Genomic DNA, 22,743 nt, shown 5'->3' on the forward strand with positions numbered 1-22,743 from the left:
CCATCTCCTAGCAACCATGTGTGAAAATCGCACTGCATCTGCACTTGCTTGCGGTTGCTTGCGATTTTCACACCGCCCCATTTCCTATAGGGCCTTCAATGTGAAAAACGCACAATATAGAGCATGCTGTGATTATTCGCAATGCACAAGTTATGCTTGAAAATCACCGCTCATGTGCACAGCCCCATAAAAATGAATGGGTCCGGATTCAGTGCGGATGCAATGCGTTCACCTCACGCATTGCACCAACGCGGAAATCTCGCCAATGTGAAAGAGGCCTTATTGTTTCGTCCACCTTACATTTATGCCCCAGCTTACTCTGGGGGCAGTAAGCTGTTTTTGTTGAAACATTGCCATTATTCCCACCTCCTATGGCCACTGAAACAATAGCTCTCTATCCATAGAAGCATCTGACTAGGTATGCTGCTCATTATGATAAAAAAAGGGAAGAAAAAAACTGTTAAAATAAACAAACAGATCCCCCTAAAAAAAAATCAATGGACATCTCCCAGCAATGGGATCAATACAGGCTCCCTACTGAGCTTGTGCTGGATGGTGCATCAGTCAATAGATAGCGACAGATTAGGAGACAGAACATAAGCGTCCGGGTCTCACAAGTCAATTGAAGTGGAATTCTCAAAACAATTGCAAGCAGAAGCAGCTTTTCCAATAACCAGCTCAGTGCTTGATTTAATTACACACGCGCACACAACCGCATTCAGCTCCTCAATCTCCCGTATAAATGAATTTCAGGTTGTTTTCCCGTTCTGTTTGCAGACACTCCGCACAAACATGACCCTGACCGCACTCCGGCTTGTTACATTATCACTTCCAGGTTCTTGCATCAGTTAAACAAATTGTTGCATAGTTTTCAGGATAATTATACATGTCATGTACTTCAACAACAACTTTTTTTGCTTTTTACACTTTTGTAAAATGGAAAATATGATGTTGGGTGAAGTTAGCTTTCATCTAGAAGGAAGAAAACAGTCTTGTGTCTTGTTTTGGGTCACTACCCTGTACATCTTGGAGGAGAGCTAGTTTGCATACTTTATTTTTTTTTTTTTTTTACACCTGGACCATTTTCTGTAAGTCTTTGAGAACCAATAACCCCCAGAGCTTTTCTGATGGGAAATGTGGGGACAACTTCTATAAGACATGTGCATATGGATTCAAAGTACTGGTTTCTAGAATAAAGCAATGGATCGTGAAGTGCAAGGTTTCATTAGCTAAGCCAGCCCTACAAAGGCAAATCTTGTGGCAGACTTCCTTTAAGCAGTATGAGGTGTATTGTCATGAAACGTATGGGTACAGTCACCCTAATGTCCTGTTGAATTCATATTTTTTAGGTTATCCTGATCACATGGTCTTTTGCGAATTCCGGAGACAGTTTGATGTTTTGGTTCCTCACCTTACAAAGAAACATGGTCGCAACTATATTGTCACAGATGAAAAGAGGGTATGTTTCCTTTAATTTAAAATACTGATGCTTGCTAGGCACTTTACAGTATCTACAATGTATTTCTCCAGTTGGCTATACCAGGCATTGACGGAGCCTATAACTGACATTTATCACTTAGCCACAAGATAGGTGATAAATGTCTGATTGCCCCATCAATCGCAACGATGGGGATCCCAAGTCTCCACCCCCACCCCGTTCCTCCTGACTGCATAACCACAGTGAGAAGGACTTTAAATGGAGTGGCACATGAGCATGAACGCTACTGCTCTGTTTAAATTTGATAAAACTGATGGAGACAGCCAAGTACAACGGTCAGCAGTTTCCGTCAGCTCCATAGACACTAAATGGAGCAGCAGGACGCATCGTGGCATTCTAGAGGTTGCCCCCTGTGTCTTCTGTGGATAGGTGATAAATATCAAGTGTGGAAAACACCTTTAAAGGGGTTATTTCATGAATAATGTAAAAAAATGAAAATCAGCCAGCATATAATACATGCCAATCTCTTTCTAACAAAGCCACAACCAGCCCTGTACCTCACTTGGATCCAGAGATCTCCACATTCATTGCTCTGCTAGATTTATATCAAGCTGGCAGCTCAAGGGGAGTGTCTTTTCTTCTGCAGCTCAGGAGGCGTGTCTCAGCTCTCCCTATCACAGCTCAGGAGGCAGTTGGAGGATGAAACTGAGCATGTGCGGCCTTCTCAGTGAGCAGGACAAAGAAATAAGAAAATAAGTGGCACTATGCAGATACATTTTATTGAATAACTCAGTAGCTATACAAAATTTTTAATTACATGCAATTACAAAAGTATTCAGATCCAGGTGCTGGTTTGAAGACTGTAGAATATTTTTCGCGGGACAACCCCTTTAAGGATTCTGTTACTTACAAAAAAAATTGACATTGAAAATGAAACGCCAGAAAGAAAGCATACCTTTATTTCTCATTTTCAATGGCATTTGTTTCTCACACTTCTTTGGCATGCATTGTTAGACAATGCAGCATAGTGTGAAATTAGTCAGCACAAAATGTTGGACTAATTTTGAGTAAATACATTTTTTTTAAAAATCGAATCGCTTTTTTATCATTGTTTTTAATTTTATTAGCTCAATTTCTTATGAAATCTTGTGATGCCGCAGTACTGTGTAGGATCATTGGAATTTTACAATAAGCGTGGAATTTGGCTTTTGTGATAGGAGTTGGCATCACTGTTAAATGTGGAAAATAATGTCCTTAGTTGAATGAGTGATATTCAGCTTGTAGCAGGTAATGCTTTCAGAGAATGAATGCAGCGTTTTGCCTTTGGTATTGCTGGCTTCGGGCCCAATGTGTCTGAATTGAATTTCTATAGTAAATTATATGGATGTCCTGTTCCACTTTGATGTCTTTCTCCGTAGCTCGTACAGCGACAATTGCATTTCACAGCAGCGGCACATCAGGGTGATGACTGTAAATACCATTGGGCTTGCCAAATTAGAATTTAGTGCAGAATTGGGGTTGATCCAGTTTTTTTTTATTTGTCAACCTATCTGCATCAAAATGCATTTTAATTTAGCTTTTAAATCTTCTCCTAGGTTTGCATGAATATGGGGGATTTTACAGCGATGTTGTTAGTGTGTAGGAGGACCTTATATATTGAGCTATGTAATATAAGTATATTTAATAACTTACATCGCAGACTATATCACGTGACCCTGCTTTCTGGGCTCGCATAGTAGCACGTAAATGGTATACACCATATTGGCGATCAAGAACCAATACAGATTCATGAACTTTGAGGTCTTGTGTATGCTGCGCTAGTGGTTCTGTTACATGTTGGAGGGCAAGATAATATTAACAAACATATAGAACAAATAGAAGATTCCTATTATTATGACTGAATTTGACATTTTTGGTGCATTTAAAACATAAATACCATATATACTGAAGTTGGCTCAGTTAGTTTTTCCTTATTTTTCTTTGCAAAACTCTTAAAGAGGTTTTCCAAGATTTTGATACTGAACTATCCTCAGGATAGGTCATCAGTATCTGATTGGTATGAGGCTGAGAGTGATACCAAGCGCAGCCGCTATACGATGTACGGCGCTATGCCTGGTGAGCTGCGAGAAGGCCTAGGTGCTCACAGGAGCGCGAGTGCCTTCTCATACAGATGATTGGTGCGGGTCCTGGGTATCGCACCGATCAGATACTGATGACCTATCCTGAGGATAGGTAATCAGTATCAAAATCTCGGAAAACCCCTTATATCTATCAGACCCCCTATCTATCAGAATGTATAGAGACATAAGGCACAATTCCAGAAGGCACTAACTCCCTAAAGCTGAGTTTACACGTTCCACCCATATTGCAGCCGCAACTATTTTTTGCTATTGTTGTATGTAACAACAGTATGTATGCTATTGTTAATGTAATATTGCAGCCCATGGGAGATTCAGAGATTCATAGCATCTTAATGGCTCCCTTGATTTTGACTCAGGGGACCTGTTCAGTCCCCGGAAGCATAATGCTCTCTGGAAAAGAACGTTTAGATGCCTTGGTCACAATTGACCATGGCATCTGAGGAGGTAAATGCCCATGATTGGTGTCTTCACCAATCAGTGACTGTGCCCTGGAGTTTCTGCTGTGTAAAACAGCAGGCACCCGATGGCTATGGTGCCTGCTCAGCTCCTGAGTGGGTGCCATTTTTAATGTCTTGACCTTGAGTCGTTCATGTACAGTGCAAGTCGTTAAGGTGTTAAAAGGGTTTTCCATCTGGAGAAAAAAGGTCCCTCAACACTCCTAGTGATTGGCTGGGTGATCGAGGAGAACTAGCATACAGAGATTATTGGTGGACCCAGAGAGTATCAGAAAGGGAGTGGTGGTGGTCAGTAAGGTCAGGATTACTTTACTTTTCATTTAACTTTTTTCCACCACTCTATCTCTTTCAAAAAAAATTCCAACTGATGATTATTATCAGATAGTCTGGTTATTTTCAGTGATTCAGTATTATTACACCATAAGACATGATAAAGTTCTGGACAAGTAGGAGATCACTCTGCATCTTCCTCCACTCCAGACAGTCATATTTTTGTGTTACTGTTGTGTGGTTCACTGTATGACTTTACTGTCGGTCCCTCTGTGTTCCCATTGCCTTGCCTTGAGGAATTTCACACTCTGTTTCTAGATTGTTTTTAGTGTTTTAACTCCTGGATCACATCAAATACATGGATTGCATGTGACAGGTTTAAGTTTTTGGACACCATTATCTTACACCAGTAGGGACTACACATTTCAGAACTAAAGCTCCTCTTGCACAATTCATTTTGGATTTTAAGGGCATGACTACAAACAATGTTAGTTGTTTTTGGACACAATGACTAAAGGGCATATCCTCTGCAGTACTCACCGGGGATCCTGTCTATCTAGTACAGGTTGTCAAGCGAAATTAGATTTTAGAGTTTACCAGTGACTGTTTCAAGACCGGGAAAAGTCTCTCAAGGGATGGAGGCACAGTGCATTTTTAATGCATGGCTGACTTAGCTTGAGATTAAGGATGCATGATTGGAAAGAGCGTCTGTAATTCTCGTTTGTAGCATAAATAGTACATGCTGTAGAAATCACCCACCGAGCCGTTGTGTTCGCGGTGCTGGTTTCATAATTTAAAACTGTCCGGATAGTGTTTAAAATATTAAGCAGCACATAATATGATGTCTTCTAATAAATGTGCGTGTTTCTTTTATGGGTTGCGTTGGATTTTCTGCAAACACCGTGCAAATCTGTTTTCTTGAGATATAAAGTATTCTTTTCTTCAGGTCACATTGTCAACTAGTGCTAGGAAAAAGTCAATGCATGTACATCGCTAGACATGTCATTTAGACTGGGATTTATATTGTATTAATAGTGCCAAAGCCAGTGATATACATAGAAGTGGAGGTAAAGATCACACCTATGTATTATGTTCCATTCATTTGTGACCTTTGAGCCATTTCTTTCTGGTCTGCTAGCAATGTAGTTCCTCTGCAGAGGGTATGCCTGCACAAGTACAGTACATTGCACCCAATGGCAAATGCAATGGGCCCTGCTAGGAATGACTCGCCAGAGTACCGGAGGATCTACCAGTGGGCACAGTCTCTGATACCATACTATGACCTGGTCCCCAAAGGTCAAGGAGAAAAGCAACCTTTGGAGCCACTAACTTGCCACGAATAGGTTTTGATTTGAAGAAATAGACCTTAGACTATTGATGACATTGAGGTTGGGCGCAGAGAATAATTTTATTCGGTCTGCTCAAGGAACCCCAGTCCGACCCTGGCAATCCTCCAAAGCAATTAATTGGGCTTCATTTATTATATGCACAGCTTTGGATGAGATTTGATCCTAATATTAATATGGCTTAGATCACATCTGCATTGGAGACAGCTGTTTTGTCCAGAAAAAAGCTGGGCTCCCTTAACGGAAATCCAGCCGGCGCCATGGGTCTGTCAAGCATTTTGTGTCTGCCACGCAACGGACCTTGTGCTTCCATTATTTTCGTTGTTCTGCTACCATAATAGAGGAAAACAAGAACACAAATGCAAATGAACCCTAATCAAGTCTGAACCAGTGTAAGATCCCTAATGGGTTCCCAGCTTTGTGTGCTACGTCTTATTAACAGCTTATATAAACATGTATATCATACATTGACGGGTGAGCAATGTTTGCTAAATCGTATGACTATACACCCCAAAGTCTAAAAACGTCCAAAAGAAACGCTCTTTATAGAGTGTTGTGTAGTTAAGAGGAATATGATGATCCCAGAGGATCTAGCACTGGGAATATTTTATCTGTAGTCATCCATTTATTTAACTGGACACTGATGGTTCATTTTTCTGATAAACGGGTATTTCTACCCAAAATACACAGCTTTTACATACAATTTCTGTCTTCAGTTTAATATACATCAACGTCAGAAATATTGTGATCTTTTTGTCCTTTATAATAATAGGTTCAAGGGGCAGGGATGTCAAACTCGTGGCCCTCCAGCTGTTGCAAAACTACAACTCCCATCATGCCTGGGCATACTACAGCTATCAGGGAATGATGGGAGTTGTAGTTTTGCAACATCTGGAGGGCCATGAGTTTGACATCCATGGGCTAAGTGATCTTGCATTATGTATTTCAGGCCTAGTGGTCAGTGTGAAAACTGCATGAATTTAGGATTCTTTTTAATAAAGAAAAATTAAAAAAAAATTGTAAAAAAAAAAAAAAAAAAAGTTTTGGGTTTAACATAGAAATGTGATTTCAATATTAGGCCATTTTCTTATGATGCATTTATGTTAAAGGTAATATGTCACCCAAATTTTCCAGTTAAAACTAGATTGCAACACATTTTTTTTTTTTCGAATCTGTTTTTATTTTCCTTAATGTGATTATTTGGACGTCTATCATGCCTGATCTGTTCTTAACATTGAAAAAGTATTATGAAAACTGCGTTACAGGATGTCACTGACTTCTATGGGAGAGTTTTCTAGGCATGCTTTGCATCTGTGCAGAGGTCAGGAGGGAGTAGGCAAGCTGTGATATCCCATATTGTGAATGGTGAATTCTGTCTTAGCTATACACAGAGGTGATATCATTACAGGCAGGATTAGAATGACAGATAAGCAGATAACTACAGTAAAGTGATCTGTATAGACAAAGAAGTAGCGCCTATTATTATGCTTTTATGGTTTTTATTTAAATCTAGATATTCACTCACATGGAAAATTGAAAATAACATCATAAAAAATTATTTAAAAAATATTAAACATAAAAACATAATTTAAACAATAGGTTATTTAGGACATTCCCTTTAAATGACCAAATGCATTTAGCATTTAAACTGCGCCTATGCTGGTAGGTTAAATCCGGCACTAATCAAAGGCTATAAGCGATATGGATACATAAATTGTTATGGATATATGCCATCTCTATAGAAACACTAGCCCGTTTTCACAAACTCGGAAAATCGCACTTAGGAACTGAATTTCATCAGCAACTTTTACATTTAGACCATATTTATATAAAACCAGCGTAAGTAAAGTTTAAAAACGAAGTATGAAGCATTATGTAACACCGTAGACCATCTGTTTTCCAGGTTGATAAATTATGCTAATGCTAAATTGTTTTCCCCCTTTTTGAAATAACAGGTGCTTGGAAACATGGCAATAACTTTACACTGTACATTGTAGAACACGTTTTTCTTAATGATTAGGAATTGAAAGGGTTGATGTTAAAAACTTTGATCCGCCCTGAAACTTGTGCTTAACCGTCCTCCAGAAATGATTTTTCTATTGGGAATGAGATGAGTTGTGCCCCGAGCCGCTGTATTAGGCAGCAGAACAATAACATAGAAATGCTAAACGTACCAGGACTCCACATCTTGTATAATTGCGAGGCCCATGAAATTGCCACCTGAGCATCTGCACAGCTCACTGCCATTTATTGTGCTGTTTAGAAGCCTCGGCTATTCTTCGCTGTTTAGCATTAAATGTCACCCCGAGACTCCGCGATCTGACAGCGTGTTTGCAAGAGCCGACTCCTCATGTAATATGCACCACCTGTGCGTGTCTGATCGCCGTTGGGAATTCAGTCTGGGGGTTTAGCTTGTTTGCTTAACAAAGCCAATGGTAATAGAAAAATACAAGTGAAGCACGGGGGCAGCTACGGTGTTTCTGTCCACATGCTGGCATGACTACTAATTCTACAGGAGAGCCAGTGATGCCTGCCGAGGGCTGCTAGGAGCTGATGGGTGGTGATCAGCAACCAGGCATGTTCTGTTTTCTAGGACCAATTCAAAGAATATAGATTATTTGGTTTACTTTGCTGGACACCTTGCTGTAAGTCATACTGAACACTCTCAGCACAATTCCTGGATAGTTTTTCCAGTGGTGAATGACATAGTTAAAGGAAAAAAGAGTTATTGATCGTGATATTGTTCGCTAACCATAGGCAATGCTAGTGTTACATCGAAATCGCAGTGGGCAATACCTAAAACATAACTTTTAATTATCCATATATTATTAAAAACCTTTATTGGAGCTGCAATATAAAATATAAGTACAACACCGTCTGACCCACAAAGTTATATCAAAATATATAAAAAAGATAGGGCATCAGTGGAAATAGAACCAGTATTAAGGGGAAAAATAGGACTCATAGGAAGAGGGGGCATACTGTCCCTAAAGCTTTTCATTCAGTAACCTCAGCCCAGAGATGCGTCTTAAAGTTAGAGGCACTTTGTCCCCCTACCTAATACTACTGTGCTTTTATCAAAACCCTATTATGGATAGATAACAATCAGTCCCAAGTCCCGACGCATTTCCCCTTCGAATATGCAGAAGGTTCATCAGGGGACTAAAACAAAATCAAATAGATATAATGGATGTGAAGATCCCAATAATACATAAGCCCCCATGTGAGCTACAATGTCAGGCTCATAAAACATACACAACAAGTCGCCCCCTCTGTGAGGCCTCATGTTAGATATAGATGTGTACAATACCCAATGGGCTGAAGGAAGGAAGAAGATGACCCCCCTACTAATCAGACCCAACAAACAAACTAGTCTTACAATATATGGACAGATAAAACAGGGAGAAAATCCATGATACCAGGCTAGATACACTCACATATACTGCTCAGCAGGGGCTATAGCAACTCCAATGGTGGCGATGTCAGCTGACATTACCCACTGTGATTTGAATGACACAGTTAAATACATTTATGTAACAGATGCTCAGTTAGATGAAGTATCTTTGGATTTGGAAAAAAACAGGACCATCATGATTTTTCTTTTTTTTAAATCTAGTAACATAGTTTTTAGACACTGGGGTTAGGATGTTGATATTGTCCCTGGAATTGGTGTGGACGTGTGAAAACTCTCCATTTTATCCTGAAGCTAATAAATCACCACAATATAAGTCTTGGACTTCAGTCAAATTGGTGAATGTTTGATTATGCTTTTTCTTGGATGTACCTGTTTTTCGTCAAAGCTTGATGATGATCATTACAGTTCCCAAAGAGTTGTTAAGTAGGATCACCATTATCCAACAGGTCCCGAATTAAGAAGCCTGGGGGACATACTTGAGGGTACCTCTAATAGCTATGTAGGTCAACAAGGGTTGTCCTGTTACATGACCTTTTAATGATGAGATGGTCATGGATGGACCCTCCATGATAAGCTCCTTCCCCTTGGGGTTATCAGGAAATGTATGAATGGCACACTTTGAAAGTGGGTCACATGGACAAGATGGATCCCCCAGAGTTTGTGATGTCTCTGTTCTGAGTGTTTGGGTGAGATCCAAATCTGGGAAACCTTCCTCCGTTTAATTCATATACACTAATAGATCTTATGGTTAGATGATTTTATAGCTTTAAGAAATGATTGGATATTGCTAGAAAAGGTAATATTCTTTCATTGGTTACCCAACGTTAAGGGAACTTGACTTGTTCCAGATTATCAGATGGATTTCCTGTGTGAGATTCTGGCTGGCCCTACATGGCCAAGCAAGCATATGTTCTCAGTAGATAGAGTGGGAAGAAGCCGCTGGAAGACTTCCAACATACTCTGTCCTTATCTCCTCTGCCATCAAGGGAGACACATTAGTAGAGTTGGTCATCCGATACCGCCAAATTTGGCCGACGTATCTAATATGTGCTTTACGGAAGTATGTATATATAGACGCGCAAATTATTTTACATTTTACATATTGTTTTACCTAGGCCACAGCGGTCTATTTGTATGGCGTTATCCGCTTTTTGGCAGTATTCATTTCAGTGCTTGTAATACAAAGAGCATAAATACTGGAATTATAATGCTATACCAATATATTGGGTACTGTAAATTACAGTGTACTATAAATTCTGAGACTATATAAACCTTGGTAGTCACTGACCACTAATGTGGTGTTCCAGACATGAGAGGAGCTGTAAGCTCTTCTGTCTGTTTTTATAAATTCTTGTGTGCTCCCCAAGAAGTAATGAAGGACCCAGTGCTTGTTGAATCTCTTCCAATGCTGTCATTCTAGTGCTCCTCACTGAGCTTTGTTAAAATGGCGGCAGCGATTACATGCTAGTCTACAAGTGACTCCTGCAGCCAGTCACTGGACCAAGCCATCTCAGGCCATACTCTGATAGGCCAGTAATTGGCAGGAAGCTCTGGAGTGATTTTGGGGATTTACCAGGTTGAGTATCAATTATTTTCTTACTATGCACACTTGCTTCCTTTTGGATAGATTTTGACTGACCTCAAACAACCCCCTTAAAGGAGTTTTCCAGAGTTTTTTAATATTGATGACCTAACCTCAGGATAAATCATTAATATCAGATCGGTGGGGGGCCGACACCTGGCACCCCCGCTGATCAGCTGTATGGAGAGAAGCCGCGTGCAGTCTGTCTCTCTGCTCGCAACTATGTCTATGGCAAGCAGGAAGAGAGACAGACATTTAAAACGTAGCCTTTAATGTTATTACAATAAAAAATAATCCTAAATCCTAAATCGCGATGTTAAAAAAATAGGAGTTCACAATAGTATACCGGGCAGTAATATAGGCATTGGTGTTGGTCAATTTATAATAGGGGGGCATTTGTTCCTAAATCTCACTCTATACTGCCCACCCTGCCTATAAAGATGGAATAGCTGCTCCGCTAGGGGCGATCCCTTTTCAAGAACCTCCTGCACGCCCTATGATTGCCCCGATTAGGGATAGATGGCACACTCGATAAGTGGCCTCAAGCTAAGTTATGACTCAAACTACCACAGGTACACAAAATAATAAACAAATAATACACCAAAAGTGATAACCCAAAGTGAGTGAATATAATACGATCGGTACTCCAGATGCAACACCATTAACACAGATACCCAGTCAGTTGTAGATACAATGGTAGGCATTCAATAGGGTTTCATATCAGTCCCTTCTTATCTCTGTCCCAACGCGTTTCGCCCGACTACAAAGCAAAGCAACAGTGAAAACTTTAGTCCGTGTATACCCCAAAAGGTTATTAATAGCAGCAGTCCAGATGACAGGAGCCGGTCCTCTCTCCTGTATGTAATAATAGAAGAAAATAGGTTCTGGTCCGCGCTTCTCCCAGCAAAAACGTAGCCACCTGTGCACACAGGAAAATGTATTTCTCACAGGCAGACGCCCTTTTCCTCGCTCCCCGCTGCCCAGCAGAGTCTCATACACTCCAGCACCTTCAAAGAAACGGCAACAGAGTGCAGCATCTACTTTTAAATGAAAATCTATTTATTGTACTCACAAACAAGCACTTGAAATCAGCATTAAAATGTCTAGTCAGTCCTTTGTCCACCCGACCCGGGCTTCGCCCAATGGTTTCGTCAGGGGCTCTACATAGCATATCACCGGCACCTATTTATGTCCTCCATTAAACACCTCTGTGTCAAAACCTCCTGTGTCGGGGTCAAACTTTTTATTTGTTTTTTTTATTTTATTTGCCGGACAATTGGGTTACTAGCCTCTATCATATAGCATGCAACACATACAAATAACACACACAAAAATTAATGTTATAAAATTGAACAAAATTTTTATAGAAGAATTTTATGAAAGAATTTTTTTTTTATATTATCTAAAATTCATAAATAGAAAAACTATACTTATTCACAGTTTTCAAGCAATTACCGTCCCCTACTTCTTTAGCTATATTTTAACCTATTAGGGTGATGATTATAAACTACCTATCTAAAATCCTACATAGTTACTCTGATATCCCAATCAATATTCAACCCATTTGGTTGGAGGGTGCCCATGTCATAAATCCACTGCGCTTCTTTTTTATTTATCTGTTTGACAGGGTCCCCACCCCTCCAATGTTTCACAACCCGTTCCACATCCCTGAATTTCAGACCAAAAGTTTTTTTTTTTATAAAAGCTTTTAAAATGTGCCAAGACACTGTGTCTCCAAACCTCTCTTGATGTTACCAATATGTTCACTTACTCTGATGGTTCTCTCTACATATTGTAAACCGCAGGGGCTCTCTAGGACATAGATCACACCTGCAGTTTCACAAGACATAGTGCCCTTAATTTTAAACTCCTTTTTATTCGCTACAGACACAAGTTTATTTTCATTCAGGATTCTTTTGTTTTCCTTATCCCTATTCTTGCAGCCAATACAAAAGCCACACCATGTAAACCGGTCAGTCTCTTTGGTGGTCTTAGTTTTACCATGCAGCTGTGGACAATTTTATTTCTTAAAACGGGTGCCCTTTTAAAAATAAATGGGGGGGTTTTGGGGACTAAGTCACCAATGACGGTCATTTTTCAAGATGTTCAAATTTTTTACTTTATTTTTTTTTCATCTCTGGACAAGCTGAGGAATATGTTGTTAAAAATGCATATTTGTATCGATTGTTTTCCTGATTGTTGCTTTTCATAGTTGCTACTTTGTTTTCTCTAGTATCAGTATTTTCCCTTCTTCTGCCTTTCTAATAAATCTACTGCATATCCCTTTTCCTTAAACCTTTCCAGGATAACTTCACTTTGTGCATCATAGTCCTCCAATTTTGTACGATTCCGTTTTATACGTTGGAATTGGTCTTTTGGGATATATTTAATCCATGGGTTGTAGTGACAGCTACTGCTATCAATGTAGCTATTCCTATCAGTGGCTTTGAAATGGGTAATAGTTTGTATCTCACCTTGATGAAGGGAGATTTCCAGATCTAAAAACTGCACTTTTTCTTTAGTGATATTTTCTGTGAAAACAATGTTCCACATAATGTCATTAATGTATACTAGGAATTCCCTTAAAGCTGACTCCTCCCCCTGCCATATGCAAAGGCAGTCATCTATGACTCTCTTCCATATGCATAGCCTACCTTTTATTCTAGATGAAAATAGCAAGCTATCAATGTATTTATATTCCCAATAGGCCATAAAGAGGTTCGCAAAACTTGGTGCGAATTTCGCACCCATTGCGACTCCGGAAGTCTGCACATAAAAATCCTCCTCAAACCAAAAGTAATTGTGCTTTAAACAATAATTGATCCAGTCTAAAATAAAGTTTTTTTGAGCCTCATCCATCTGATTGTCCTTGTCCTGATAGTCCTCATCCATCTGATTTGTCCTTTACACTGGAAATCCCAATCTCTATAGGTATTATGGTATATAGGGATGTGACATCCACAGTCATGAGTATAGTATCGAACTAGCGTTTCGCCCGACTCATTATAGGGCTCATCAGGAGACAAACAAAAGCACTCACAATAGTGTCACCATAAAGGTCAAACTTTGAGACACGATTAGTGATTTATAAATAACACTGTGGGTATCTCCTCCAAATATGTATATAACAGATATCAAAATCGATGTGCTGCCTTCCACAAACCATCAGATAATATACAGATATCAACTTAGATCTACTGCCTACCTCACACCCTCACATTATGTTTACAGATACCCCACATCAATCATTCAAACACGCTGTGTGGGTAAATAGCCTCTTAAGAAATGTGCAAAAGAGGCATCAAACTAACGGCATCGGCTATGACAGAATATTGCATGCTACTTGCGTGCTGCCCAAAGGTAAGGGCACTCATGCACAGCCTTCTCTTCATACAGCTGATTGCCGGGGGTGCCGGGAGCCAGACCCCCGCCGATCTGATATTGATAATCCTGAGGATAGGTCATCAATATTAAAAGAAACCTATATAAAGCCCAAGACAAATATCCAGGACCCCAGTGTCGGACTGCGGTATCAAGGGCCCACCAGTAAAAAAAATTATTTTGGGGGCCCACCGTACAGATACACTCAAATATAATAAATAATCTAACACATTTTTTATATGAACATAGGCTGGTTGAGGTGATGTACATTTAATATATGTATGTAGTGCAGTAAGTCTACTGTGTTATGTGCAGGTGGTGGGAGACTAGGGGCCCACCTTGCTCAGTGGCCCACCGGGGGATTCCGCTGTACCCCTGTGGGCCAGTCCGAGCCTGCAGGACCCACACCTGAACGTATCAGAGAAAACCAACAAAAGATGAATGGGTCACTCAATAAGAAAAACACATGTAAATACAAAATAATTACATAATTTTTATTGAAAAATTCACAAAAATATGATTGGCAAAAGCACAAGACATTAAAAACATTTTAAACCAAAAGGACCGATGGTGGGTGGTCGGTGTACAATAATTAAGTGCAAGTGCAATATTAATGGTCAGCATCTGGTAGTAAAAATTGGTATAACCAAACAATTAAAGCTCAATAACAAATGGTATCAAAGTTCATATCTAAATACATCAAAACCACATTACCATAATGGTGATGTCACCTAATGTACACCACATAAAATGCATAAAGCATGAAGGCAGCACAATATCATCATCACATTACAGATACTGACCCCTAACTGAGACACTGCACACGAACACCACCAGTCCACTCCCCTATTGAGTGACCATTCATCTTTTGTTGGTTTTCTCATCAATTTTAAAAGCCTGGAAGGGGTTAAAGGGGTTATCAGAGACTAAAAAATGTACCGCATATGCCCAGGCTCCTCACACTGAATACACTTACCTGGCTCCCCGCGCCGCTCCTGGTACCTAAACTGCTGCTGTTGCTTCTCGCTTCTCCCCGTGTGTGGATGAAAACATCCGATGATGAGGGGGGGAGCAGCCAATGGTGGGTGATGCTAGGGAGGCTCGTCCCAGTCACCGCCAGCCATTGGCTGCTCCTGACACCAGATGTTTTCATTCGCGTGCGGTGACCAGGAGCGGCGCGTGGAGCCAGGTAGGTATATTCAGTGTGAGGGACCCGGACATATGCGGTACATTTTTTGTCTCGGATAACCCCTTCAAGGCTAATATATAAAAAATTCCTTTACCAAAAGTTAAGATATAATAACTGAAACGGCAGCAAAGTTGCTTTTAACTGTTTAATGACTATGCTGTTTTTTTTTCCCCTACAGATGAGTTGTTAAATCCATCTGGTTCTTTTTAACTTGTGCAGTAGATGTAAATATGATAATAACTCTTTTAACATTCGGGGATTTGTTATAAAAATGTTCTTTTTATCAAAACGTAAACTGATTTTAGCATAATGTGCCTGCTATTTTATGGGCTCCGTGGATTACTGTGAAGAGACTTTCAGGTGCTTACTTTAGCTATTAAGCAGCCTGAAAGCTTTGACAATTTAGTGGCCATCTAACGAATGTTGTACATTTCAGCTTGCTAATAGCCTTCTAGCATATTATCTGATTTGTTCAATGTAGAATTGTGCCTTAGTAATTTAATTATTGATAAGAGGCCCAGCAAAAAGGCACAGAATTAAATGGATATGGGAACCCTTCCTAGAACAGTTTGCTGTCTTGTGTACATCAGTGACGATTAGAAGTCAGATTAACAGGGTTTTCTAGCTGAAAAAAAAATATATTTTTAGAGAGGTTTTCCAAGAGTTTAATATTGATGGCCTATTCTCAGGATAAATTATCAATATCTAAGTCATAAAAGATGCTCCGGTGAGCACGGTTTCCTCTTCCTAGGCCAGTGATGTCATGTTTATTGGTCACGTGGCCTAGGCACAGCTCCGTACCATTTAGGTGAATGGGTCTGGGTTGCAATGCCAGGCAGAGCTACTATAAATTGGATGTTGCTGGGCTTAGTATTCTGTGAAGAGGCCTATTGGAGAGCCACAGCCTCTTCAAATAGCTGCTCAGTGGTGTTGCCGGCCAAATGTAGGACCCCACTGATCAAATATTGATATGGATAGGTCTTCAATATTTTTCTCCCAGATAACTTATTTTAAACTGCCATGAGTGCTGTTAAAAAATAAAATGACTTACCTAATACTTCACCAATTCCCCGGTGCCCTGGTAATAACGTTGCCTGGTCCCCCTACCGCTCTCTGCTTACTGGTCCAGCAATAATGTCCCTGGCTGTAGTGGTAACCTGTCGTAGCTGTAGATTGGTATCATTTTGCGGTTCATATGACATTTTGATCATTTTTTTTCAGAGGCCAACTGCCCAAAATTAGCAAAGGGTTCTTGAATACATGATGACTTGATCATTTGTACAATACCGTGCAATATTTCTGTATTGCAATGTAATGTACCTGCAGCATCATCCTGTTTGCCTCTAGGTGGAATTGGAGTACTAACATGGGATGCCAGGAGGCATTCACTGGGCATCCAGCTGCCACGACAGCCACACAGCACCCTATTGTCTCATCCCAAGTGGACCTTCGGGAGAGAGAAGCAGCTCCCTCCTTGCTTAAGCTGTTCTTAATATCACTTAGAGAATTGCTTTGCAACAGCCACATGGTCCATAGGCACAATGGTCTGGAGGGGACCCTATTGACTTGTATGGGAGAGTTTTCTAGGCTGGCTCTGTGACCTGTGCCAGAGGTCATTGTACAAGTAAAGAATAGATAAGAATTGACAGTCGCCTACAGTGGATCACGTGTTATCTATACACGTAGGTGGTATCTGACATTGTAATCCTTTCTGTAATGATAGGCAGGTAACAGTAATCTGTACAGGCCAAGAAGCAACATCTATTATTAGGGGTAGTGGCCAATGCAAAAAAATGCAGGATTAAAAAAAAAATATATATTTTAATATAGATTATGACATGAAAAAAATTAAAATAACAAAAGGTCATTTAAACAGTAGGTCGTTTTCTCACGACACATTCTCTTTGTCTTTTGTAAAATATTGTGACAGTCCAGTGCCATTGATTTGTTCTGATTTTGTCTCTTTGCCTTGCCCCTGTCAGTATAAAACCCACATATGGTACTAGTTCTGCTATTTAAAGTTTTATGTGCTGAGGTCAAGATGCTGTTCATAAAACTTTTAGCCCTCGGCAGGTCGCCCTGTACAAAGGCAGACGTCATAAACAGTCACCGGGGAAGTCTGTATGGCTGTACACTAAACACAGCTGATCTCTTAATACCCAGGAGACAAGCACATTACAATTCATTTTCTGTAGGCCTGGAGAGAACAATTTTTTGCTCTTAATAAAATTATGGTCCCTACTGGCAGGCGATTGGAAATGCTAAACGGCTTATTTGCATGAATCATCATTAATTTACAAAGTAATTTCAGTGCTCCAGTTCACAAAAGTATTTTTTTCTATTTACTAATACAATTTAATGTTTTTTTCTCTGTCAATTAACTCCTTGAACTTCGTCCTATAATGTGTGGAGATTGTTTAATATTGTAATATCAGCGCAATACATATTGTACCGAATAAAAGACTACTAGTAATTGCAGACACAAACAAATAGACCAGAGACTGATATCTGTAGGCTGACCTGGCAGATCCTGTGCTGCCACTCCAGTTCTCTTGGTTGGGATCTGTTTACCCAGCTGCAGTGACGACATCACGTCAACAACACATGACCACCGTAACCAATCACTGCTGGTCGAAGTGAAGTCACTGCTGCAGCCAGGTAAAACAGATCCTGGTCAGGAGAACTAGGGCAGCAGCGTGGGATCTGCCAGGTAAATAATGATCACTTATTTCTTGCAGTCAACTAAGCCAGTTCTTCTTTACACGAGCTTGATAAATGAACCCAAGTGTGCTGCCCTAGCCCTGTATTTTAAATACCCTGGCCAAAGCAGAGTGACTTGTTAGCGCCTTCCCTTGGCATCCAGGAACAAATGTACATACCCATCCAGGCTGCCCAGCTACAACCCTGTATTAATTTTTTTTACTTTCCCCTTTCCGTTCTTCCATTCTTCAGTACTGGAGAGCTGCCATCATATGAGGTGAACTTTCCACTGCTGATATAAAGCAGTACCAAGAAGGGATTTTTAGGGCAAGCTTTTAACAGTATACCTCCTACAATAAACGGATCCCAGATTGTCCGGCTGGCTGCTACTACCCCTAAAAATCAGCAGCAGGTCTTCATTTCCTCCAATTTAAATAATTGAGCAGTATTTCCAGTGCAAGGATCTACTTCCCAGTGGGAGAGACATTATTTGCTTTGGTGGTGGTACCATGGGAGTTGCATAATGTGCAGCTCACCAGTGTCAGCGTAGTTAGCAAGTAGTCATATAATGCTGAAATATATCTACATTTTGAATTATTAATACAGTAGTAGTCTTTCTTTCCTATCCCAGTACTTTCTGATCTGGGACTGTTCACACCTCTCTGCAATGACACATGTCACATTGATTGGAGTCCCACTGCAGGACCCTATTTAAACAACTGGCTGTCACTACTGTGCGTTTCCCTGACACAGGAGTCCAAGTGATGTATGGAATTTGGCCAATTCCATCAGTCCCATAGAGAGTGGAGCAGTTGTCACAGCTGCATCATTGAAACTGGGGACACAAGACCTTATTCTTCTGATGATAAGTGTGGGACTAAGCAGTGGATAAATGCTAAATTATGATTGCATTGTAAAAATGTAGCTTTGCTTTGACATTTTTAAATTGCTATGCAGAAAGTTTAGTATAGACACCTGTCAAATCTTTGCCTAAATGACACTTCAGTTGCAGTTTTTCCCCTTTACTCCTTTTACTGCTGTTTTTTGCACATAGAAGAATAAGCACATACTCTAAAGCTGTACAGTTTTCATTTTGGTGTTTTTAAAATAGTTTTATAATCTTCCTTAAATTTTAAGGCCACAACGCAATGTGGTAAGCACGTAAGTATGAAGATTATCCAATGGTAGAAAATACATTTTCAGTGTCTATTACTTTGAGAGGGTTAGGGGCTATAAGCGTTGATCTTAGTTTACCCCTCCTTCTCTCCCCAAAGACCATCACACTTAACTTTATCTTCTGTCGCTCTGTACATAATTTGTGCACTGGCAGCTGGAGATAAAATGCTAAAATGCTAGAGGAAAACAAAAGTTAGTAAAAACTTGCAGTATAATCCTTTTTTTCATAAACAAACTTCTTTAATGTGTGTCATCATAATTTTTTGCATTTAATACATATCGTAAGAAAGAAAGTGATGCACAAAAACCATAGAATCGTTATGTCTGATGTGAAGACCCAATAAACTTTATTACTGTGCAGAAAAAAAAGTCAGGGACTTGTATATCTTCCTATTGTACAGTGCTGTTTTATTTACTAGTATCAGAGTATGCTTTACTAGTTCCTTTTGGCAAAATTTATATAGAAACTGGTATGAAAAACAAGTTTTGGGAACTCATGAAGTAAATATAAAATATATAAATATATATAAAAGTCTACACACCCCTAAAATGTCAGGTTTCTGTGATGTAAAAAAAAAAAAAGAGACAAATATAAATCATTTCAGAATTGTTCCACCTTTAATGTCACCTATAAACTGTACCACTCAAACTGAAATCTTTTAGGTGGAGGGAAGAAAAAACCCAAAACTAAAATATGGTTGCATAAGTGTGCACACCCTCTTATTACTGGGGATGTAGCTGTGTTCATAATTAATCAATCACCTTCAAAATCATGTTTAAATGATGGCAGGTGTATGCTGACTCCCATTTAAGTGCCTCTGATTAACCCCTAATAAAGTTCAGCTGCTCTAGTTGGTCTTTCCTGAAATTTTCTTAGTCGCATCCCACAGCAAAAGCCTTGGTCCACAGAGAGCTTCCAAAGCATCAGAGGGATCTCATTGTTAGAAGGTATCAGTCAGGAGAAGGGTACAAAAGAATTTCCAAGGCATTAGATATACCATGGAACACAGCGAAGACAGACATCATCAAGAGGAGAAAATATGGCACAACAGTGACATTACTAAGAACTGGACGTCCCTCCAAAATTGATGAAAAGACGAGAAGGAGGCTACCAAGAGGCCTACAGCAACATTAAAGGAGCTGCAGGAATATCTGGCAAGTACTGGCTGTGTGGTACATGTTACAACAATCTCCCGTATTCTTCATATGTCTGGGCTATGGGGTAGAGTGGCAAGACGAAAGCCTTTTCTTATGAAGAAAAACATCCAAGCCAGGCTACATTTTGCAAAAACACATCTGAAGTCTCCCGAAAGCATGTGGGAAAAGGTGTTATGATCTGATGAAACCAAGGTTGAACTTTTTGGCCACAATTCCAAAAGATATGTTTGGCGCAAAAACAACATTGCACATCACCAAAAGAACACCATACCCACAGTGAAGCATGGTGATGGCAGCATCATGCCAAGGGGCTGTTTTTCTCCAGTTGGAACTGGGGCCTTAGTGAAGATAGAGGGAATTATGAACAGTTCCAAATACCAGTCAATATTGGCACAAAACCTTGAGGGCTCTGCTATAAAGCTGAACATGAAGAGGAACTTCATCTTTCAGCATGACAACGACCCAAAGCATACATCCAACTCAACAAAGGAATGGCTTCACCAGAAGGAGATTAAAGTTTTGGAATGGCCCAGCCAGAGCCCAGACCTGAATCCGATTGAAAATCTGTCGGGTGATCTGAAGAGGGCTGTGCACGGGAGACGCCCCCGCGATCTGACAGATTTGGAGTGTTTTTGCAAAGAAGAGTGGGCAAATCTTGCCAAGTCAAAATGTCCATGCTGATAGACTCATACCCAAAAAGACTGAGTGCTGTAATAAAATCAAAAGGTGCTTCAACAAAGTATTAATTTAAGGGTGTGCACACTTATGCAACCATATTATTTTATTTTATATTTTTTCTTCCCTCTACCTAAAAGATTTCAATTACCGTATTTATCGGCGTATAACACGCACTTTTTCCCCCTGAAAATAGGGGGCAAATGATGTATGCGTGTTATACGCCGATTAGGGCTGAAACGTGTCCTCCGGAGGCCAGAGAGGCAGGACTGAGCCGGCCGGCACAGCAGAGGGAGGAGGAGGGAGGAGGAAGGAGGAAGGAGGAGGGAGTCCCTCCCTCCCCACTGTGCGCGGCTGCCGCTGAAGACCAACGAGGACAGAGTAGGAGGAGGAGGGGAGGGACTGTGGCCACTGCGCCACCAATGAATGTGCCGGCCATATCCCACAGTTCCGATCGGAGTCCCAGCAGTGTAATGCTGGGGCTCCGATCGCTTACCATGGCAGCCAGGAGTCACGCTACTGAAGTCCTGGCTGCCATGGTATGTTAGTGAGCAGAGAGCAGCGCATTATACTCACGTGCGCTGTGGCCGCCGGTCGCTCCTTCTTCTGTCTGTGCGGCGGATTGCTAATGCTTACAGCATTAGCAATGCGCCGCACAGACCTATGAGAAGGAGCGACCGGCGGCCACAGCGCACGTGAGTATCATGCGCTGCTCTCTGCTCACTAACATACCATGGCAGCCAGGGCTTCAGTAGCGTGACTCCTGGCTGCCATGGTAAGCGATCGGAGCCCCAGCATTACACTGCTGGGGCTCCGATAGGAACTGACACTGCCACCAATGATGGGGGGGAGGAGGGGGACCCTGTGGCCACTGCCACCAATGATTAATACTGGGGAGGGAGGGGGGGGGGGGGTTTGCGTTACCAGAGGGGGCAGATCAGAGGCTTTATTTGAAATTTAATTTTTTTTCCTGAAATTTCCCTCTAAAATGAAGGTGCGTGTTATACGCCCGTGCGTGTTATACGCCGATAAATACGGTAGTTTTTCAATTGAGTGGTACAGTTTATAGGTCACATTTGTTTTACATCACATAAACCTGATATTTTAACAGGGGTGTGTAGACTTTTTATATCCACTGTGTGTATATGTGTTATATATATATATATATATATATATATATATATATCTCAAACAAATAAAGTAGCAGCACACCACTAAATGCACTAAGACTAAGTGAACAGGTGAATGTGTGAACAGGGTCAAATACATTACACCAATACTTGCTAATAAGCAGTGAAGAAGCTCTTAGCGCATATTATTGATCAAAAATATGTCGGGCCCACCTACCAGACGACAAGTAGCTTGCACCTGCGATTTGTCTCTGGAGGTGTTGTTCTGTTTTTTGGTTTTATATATATATATATATATATATATATATATGAGAGAGAACTGAAAACACTGAAATGGACAACGTTTGTGTGCATGTAGCCTTTTATACTGCACTACTTCTGTGGCACAACTCTACATTTTATGTAGCTGTTGGCCATTTATTTAAAAAATAATTGTTGACCTAAAGACATTTACAGTCTTCCTTAATTGTGCTTGTAAATTCTTTGTCAGCATTCATGAAAAACTTAGACCCTTTGGTGGTGCTTATGTTTGAGGAAAACAGCCCCAAAACATTGATCAACTTGTAACCTCCATGTTTCCTTCAAAAACAAACGTTGGATAGAGGTATTCCACCCCCATAGACATTAGCTTGTTGATGGACCTTGTGTATGACCGTAGTTAAAAGTTGACTCCACTGAATGCCAGCT

General features: G+C 40.4%; 1 protein-coding gene across 21 annotated transcripts in view; it reads left to right on the top strand.

Moving 5' to 3' along the window:
* MYO18A (myosin XVIIIA) overlaps positions 1-22,743 on the top strand; it is a 314,632-nt gene that overhangs the window by 190,779 nt on the left and 101,110 nt on the right. For all 21 annotated transcript variants that reach the window (XM_044283668.1, XM_044283669.1, XM_044283670.1 and 18 more), the window contains one exon: positions 1,350-1,459. In XM_044283668.1, the coding sequence (XP_044139603.1) occupies positions 1,350-1,459 (110 nt within the window). The remainder of the gene's footprint in view (positions 1-1,349; positions 1,460-22,743) is intronic.

This window comes from Bufo gargarizans, chromosome 3 (assembly GCF_014858855.1).
Source record: "Bufo gargarizans isolate SCDJY-AF-19 chromosome 3, ASM1485885v1, whole genome shotgun sequence".
In the NCBI taxonomy this organism is placed as follows: domain Eukaryota; kingdom Metazoa; phylum Chordata; class Amphibia; order Anura; family Bufonidae; genus Bufo; species Bufo gargarizans.